The following is a 5,356-nucleotide window of genomic DNA, read 5'->3' on the forward strand; positions in this document are numbered from 1 at the left end:
CCCTGAGGCGTGTAAAAGTATGTCAATATACTAAATACTTTGATGTCTCATTTTTAAAAACTAATTGTATCTGTGAACAAGTCCTCAAGTCATACACAAGATTTCGTGGCTCATGGTGGCCCATGTTTTTCGTTATTTAAACTAAATGCTGCATAAGCCATGAAAGTTTCCTTTAACATCACTTCCTAGAACTAGAATTGCGGGTTTTTCACATTTCTCCCCCAAATTTCCCGGGAAACACGAGCTTGTTTCTGAAGAAGCCGCTAATGCTGCAAGGAATTCTGGGGAACGTAGTTCAGCTTTGCAGCAAGCGAGTCTCCCGGCGCTCTGCAGGAATATTTCCGGCGGAAGTTGCTCGGCGTGAGAAGGCGGCGAGATAGTTTTCCACAAACGCCGCTCACCCGCGCGCCTGGGTAGCGCATGGGGGGCGTGGCTCCATGTCCCCACGCGATTGGCTGGTGGCTTTCCGGGCACGCGCATACGGCGCTTCGGCCCCGGCCCTCACAAGGCCGTCTGGGAGTTGTAGTTCGGACTTCTGCCCGCACTCGGCCGTCGGGCGGCTGCTGGAGGTCCGAGGCAGTCCCCCGCCTTCGGCGTTTGGCTCGGAGGATGGATCCTGGGCCCGGGCCCGACGCGGCGCCGCTGACTGGCCTGGCCTGGTCGTCGGCCTCGGCGCCCCCGCCGCGGGGATTCAGCGCGGTGAGCTCCGTCGGGGGGCGGGGGTTGAATGGGGGCCAAGGCGGCCGCAGCCGGCTAAGGGCTGGGCGCTGATCCGCGTCCCCCCCAGATCTCCAGCACCGTGGAGGGGACGCCCGCCAGCTTCGGCAAGAGCTTCGCGCAGAAATCTGGCTACTTCCTGTGCGTCAGTCTCTTGGGCAGTCTGGAGGTAAGGGGCGCCCACCCTCGAGATCCCCGGGGTCCGCCACCTCCCGTGCCCATTCGCTGGGCCCTGCGCCAGGCGCGCCGTCCGCGCTGCTGGGTGACTCTCGCTCTGTCCCCGCCCTCAGAATCCGCAGGAGAACGTGGTGGCCGAAATCCAGGTCCTGGTGGACAAGAGCCCTCTCCCGCCCGGCTTCTCCCCGGTCTGCGACCCCCTGGACTCCAGTGAGGCCCGCGTCGGAGGCGGAGTTGGAGGGCGGAGGGGGCGTTCGCGTCCCTGCGGGGAGGACCAGGAAGGGAGTGGAGGGACGACAGGCGCGCGATCTCTGAGCCTCTGCCGTGCCCTCGATGCACTGGGTGATGACAGGGCTGGCTGTGCACTTGGAGCCCTGTTCTAGGGCGCGGCGCTGTGCCCTGCCCTGCGTAAAAATGAGCGATTGGCACAGCTTGTGCTAGAGTAAGAATTCAGTCGCCGCCTGTTTTATTACTATTCCTGCTACACCTGCTCCTTACATGTAGCCAGGCTGAACCCCCTGCGGTTCCTTTTAATTTCCAGACTTTTGCGCAGCCGCGTCCTCTGCCTGGAACACCCTCTCCGTCCTCGGGTTAGCTGATGCTTCCTCGCCCTCGCCCCTCCTCTTCTGGCTTGCGAGCCTCGAGCCTCCTGCTGCCCTCCCAGCCCTGACTTTTCTGGTGTCTAACCACCTGGCTCTCCCTGCCTCTGTCGTGTCTTGTCATTTATATTTGACTCTCAGAGCAAATCTATTGATAATGGACTTGGCAAACTTTCGGTAGAGCCAGATAGGAAATATTTTAGGCTTTGTAGGCCAGATGGTGTCTGTTGCAAAATTTTTTTTTTTTTTTTTACAACACTTTAAGAAGGTAAAGCCATTCTTAGCTCTTGAGTGGTGCAAAACAGACCTTGGGTGGGATTTTGCTCGTGGGCTGTAGTTTGCTCACCCCTGGATTTGAGGACTGAGGAAGAACAAGATTTGGAGGGCCAGGATGGGGTCCCAGTTCTGCCTGACTCCACAGCTACCCACACTCGCTGTGGTGTGCACGGCAACCCCATGAATGCTCCTCCCTGTCACCAAGGGTGAGCCTGCCCCAAGGGCTCCTAAAGACTGCGTGGAGTCCCCTCCTATGGCCATACCATTCACGATTTAACCACCACCCTAACACTATCCACGTGGCTGTCTTAAACCACGCCCTGGTGAGCATCCTCTGGGACCATCTTTGGACCCCTTCCCTACCTTTGTCTCTTCTCACTCCCCTGCCCCCCACTCGCAGAGGCCTCCGTGTCCAAGAAGAAGCGCATGTGTGTGAGGCTGGTGCCCCTGGGGGCTGTGGACACGGCTGTGTTTGACGTCCGGCTGAGCGGGAAGACCAAGACAGTGCCTGGGTACCTGCGAGTAGGGTAGGGTCGCCCCCAGCCCCTGGCCTCCTTCCTTGCCCTTCCAACTCCCATGTCTACTCTCTGACCCGCAGGGACTCCCTTGAGTCTCCCTGTCCTTTCTGCCACCTCTCTGTTCCTCAGTTCCCACACGTTAAAATGGGGGCAGGTGCACCAGTCTCGTAGGCTCATCGTGAGGAGTAAATGCGCTGGGGTGTCTAAAGTGCCTGGCACGGGGATCGGGCCCAGCAATGTGAGTTAGTGTGTGGCTTCGGGTATGGGCTGAGACACTGAAACAGAAATCTCCTGGAGGCCTGGCTTCCTCCTGCCTCCCTTGGCTGCACACTGGGCCAGAGCCCCTCCCCTCTGTCCTCCGCCTCTAGGGACATGGGTGGCTTCGCCATCTGGTGCAAGAAGGCCAAGGTCCCTCGGCCGGTGCCCAAGCCCCGAGCTCTCAGCCAGGACATGAGGGGCCTCTCCCTGGACCCTCCCAGCCAGCCCAGGTGAGTCCTCAGGCTCGGGGATGGGGGCGGCCATGGAGGGTGTCAGACCTGAGCCACCCCGTGCCACCTTCACCAGCAGGAGTGGCTTGCCGGAGCGGACGCTGTCGAGGATGGGCTCGCGGGCGTCCACCCTGCGGAGGAACGACTCCATCTACGAGGCCTCCAACCTCTATGGCATCTCTGGTGAGTGGGAAACTGAGGCACTGTGGGGTTCATGCCACCGCTGGCCGAAAGTTGTATAGCCCGGAAGGGGCAGGGCCAAGGTTGGAACCAGGCCTGGGCCTCCCCGGTTCTGTGCAGACTGGGGCGAGCGGGGCCTTCAGGGGGCCTCTCAGGTGGGGGTGGGCAGCAGGCAGGCCTCAGGTCCCCTCTGCCTCAGCTCCATCCCCGCCTGTTTCCTCAGCCATGGATGGGGTTCCCTTCACACTGCACCCCCGGTTTGAGGGCAAGAGCTGCAGCCCCCTGGTGAGTCTGGCCCTGAGGAGCCTGAGTCTGCCCTGCCCATCGCCTTTCTAGGCACCAGGATGTGGGGAGCGTCCTCTGTGCATCCAGCGTCCTGGCACCGAGGCCCGTGTTCCTGGGTTGGGGGAGGCTGGAGGCCAAGGTGGGGGCTGGAGGGTCTTGGTCCTGGAATGGGGGTGTCAGGAGGGACAACTGGACGCTGGTGGCTAGAGGCTGTGGCGGGAAGGGGAGGGGTGTTCAGGCAACTATTGAGGGGGACCCTCTGTGAAGATGAGGGAATGGGGGTTCCAGGTTGGGGTCCCTGCTCCAGACTGACCTGCCCCATGCCTGCCAGGCCTTCTCTGCCTTTGCTGATCTGACCATCAAGTCGCTGGCGGACATTGAGGAGGAGGTGGGTGACGGGACCAGGATGGGGTGCCAGGACCCCCCACCCAGGCCACAGAGTCTCCCCCAGCCACACCTCACCTCCCAGGGGCAGGAGATCGCTCAGCCCCTGATCCCCACCACCCCACCATCCTCCGGGCCCCCACAGTTCCTCCCTCACTCTGTGCTCTCCCCTCCCCCAGTACAACTACGGCTTCGTGGTGGAGAAGACGGCAGCTGCCCGCCTGCCCCCCAGCGTCTCGTAGCCCCTCGCCAGCCACTCGCCACCCGACGCCTGCAGCCTGGCAGCTGCGCACCTCTCCCCATTTTGGGAACCTTGGGGATGGAGAGCATTCTGGACCCTCAGTCCCCTGGCGGAGCTGCATTCCTGGAGGAGGGGACAACCTGGCTGTTTGGTGATGGGGTTTCCCACCCCTGGGCCCTGCAGGGCAGGGGTGGGGGCTGGATGAAACCAGTGCCTTCAAGTCATTCGTGTCAAAACTCTCTGGGGCCTGGAGGCCTCGTGGGCATCCTCCTGGCAATAAACACAGCCCTGTCCCGTGACTGGTCCTGATGCTGCCGTGGGGCCGCTGTTGCTGGCGGTCTCCACCACGCACACGGAGCACAAGCCGGGGCGGCGCACACTGAGCAAGCCGGTGAAATCAGCGGGGAGGCAGCGCTGCTGCGACAACCATTCACAGATAGGGAAACTGGGGCTCAGCGAGTGCCTGAGCCGGGATTCTAGGTCACAGACATGACCTGGGCCCGCCCGTCCATCGTTGCACGTAACAGGGATAATAGTAATGGCCACTGTTTATATGGTATGGACAGCACCCCCCATCCCCTGCTGCATGGCGTCCCATTCAGTCCTCCCACAGTCCAGGGGGAAGCCCTGGTTTTGCCACCGTTTTACAGATAGGGAAACTGAGGCAGGGGCGGCTAGGTCACAGCTGGGATTTGAACCCAGAGCCTGCTGTCCTAACCATCACGCTATTGTGCACGGCCCTTTTCCTCCGCTGCCCGGTGGATACTTAACAATCGATTCTCGTTATTCGCGACAAAGTTCTATAGAGTTGCCGCAAAAACTGAATTAGGAATTAGGGAAAACTGGGTTTCTGGAGAAGGACTGGGAGAGGTTCCTGCGGGCCTCCGCGCACCGTCGGGGTCAGTCAGCGCATGACCTGTGCTGTCGGTGTGGCGTTCCAGACGCCTTGTTTGACGCATATTGTCGGTTCGCTGGTGCTCCCCCCGCAGCCCCCGGCGCTGCGGCTGGTGCCTGAAGGAGGCAGGCCTGACCCCTGCACTCTCCCTGGGACGCATCCCGGCCTCCTCACTTGGGACACCGGACAGCACTCAGCACTGCCCTGGGCCCTTCTAAATGCGAAGTCACCGAGGAAAAGCACAGAAATGCACGAAACGCGGCCCTAAAACCCGCGAGAAGGACGCTGGTTTGCAGCCAGAAAGCTGGACGGGAGGGCAGGGCGTCGCCTTCTCCCACCTCAGCTGGGAGCGTGTGCTGCTGGCGGCTCAAATTGTCCCCTGCTCTGGGCATGTCCTCCGGGGACCACGAAAGCACTTAGTATTCATTCTGAGGGTATAGGTAAATTTTAGCCAGTAGGAGAATTTCCAAATACAGAATCTGCGAATGTTGAGGGTGGACGGTGTCTGTTAACTTACCCGGGCCAGGCTCACACCCTCTTCTCCCGCTCGTCTGCCTCTGCCTTTTCGGCTCTTGTCCCCAGGTGCCCGTGGTGCC

At 60.9% G+C, this 5,356-nt stretch overlaps 1 protein-coding gene across 4 annotated transcripts; it reads left to right on the top strand.

The window, feature by feature from the left end:
- The first annotated feature begins 340 nt into the window (after positions 1 to 340).
- On the top strand, positions 341 to 4,164 carry MVB12A (multivesicular body subunit 12A). Of its 4 annotated transcripts, none has more exons than XM_014865936.3 (9): positions 341 to 699; positions 788 to 886; positions 1,008 to 1,104; positions 2,170 to 2,296; positions 2,656 to 2,775; positions 2,855 to 2,958; positions 3,179 to 3,240; positions 3,572 to 3,628; positions 3,804 to 4,164. In XM_014865936.3, exons 1-9 carry the CDS (start codon positions 421 to 423, stop codon positions 3,864 to 3,866), a joined length of 1,008 nt encoding a protein of 335 aa, XP_014721422.2. In that variant the 5' UTR covers positions 341 to 420; the 3' UTR covers positions 3,867 to 4,164. The 4 variants fall into 4 exon arrangements, with proteins under 4 accessions (XP_014721422.2, XP_044629903.1, XP_014721421.2 ...); XM_014865935.3 differs by having other exon boundaries at positions 370 to 699; positions 2,852 to 2,958; XM_044773968.2 differs by lacking the exon at positions 2,170 to 2,296 and having other exon boundaries at positions 366 to 699; positions 2,852 to 2,958.
- The last annotated feature ends 1,192 nt before the right edge of the window (positions 4,165 to 5,356 follow it).

This window comes from Equus asinus, chromosome 10 (assembly GCF_041296235.1).
Source record: "Equus asinus isolate D_3611 breed Donkey chromosome 10, EquAss-T2T_v2, whole genome shotgun sequence".
NCBI classification, from domain to species: domain Eukaryota; kingdom Metazoa; phylum Chordata; class Mammalia; order Perissodactyla; family Equidae; genus Equus; species Equus asinus.

Coding starts and splice junctions, on each gene's coding strand:
- MVB12A (XM_014865935.3), top strand. CDS start 421: ATGGGGGGCGTGGCTCCATGTCCCCACGCGATTGGCTGGTGGCTTTCC. Junction 2,776..2,851: donor GACCCTCCCAGCCAGCCCAG/GTGAGTCCTCAG, acceptor CACCTTCACCAG/CAGGAGTGGCTTGCCGGAGC. Junction 3,241..3,571: donor GCAAGAGCTGCAGCCCCCTG/GTGAGTCTGGCC, acceptor CATGCCTGCCAG/GCCTTCTCTGCCTTTGCTGA.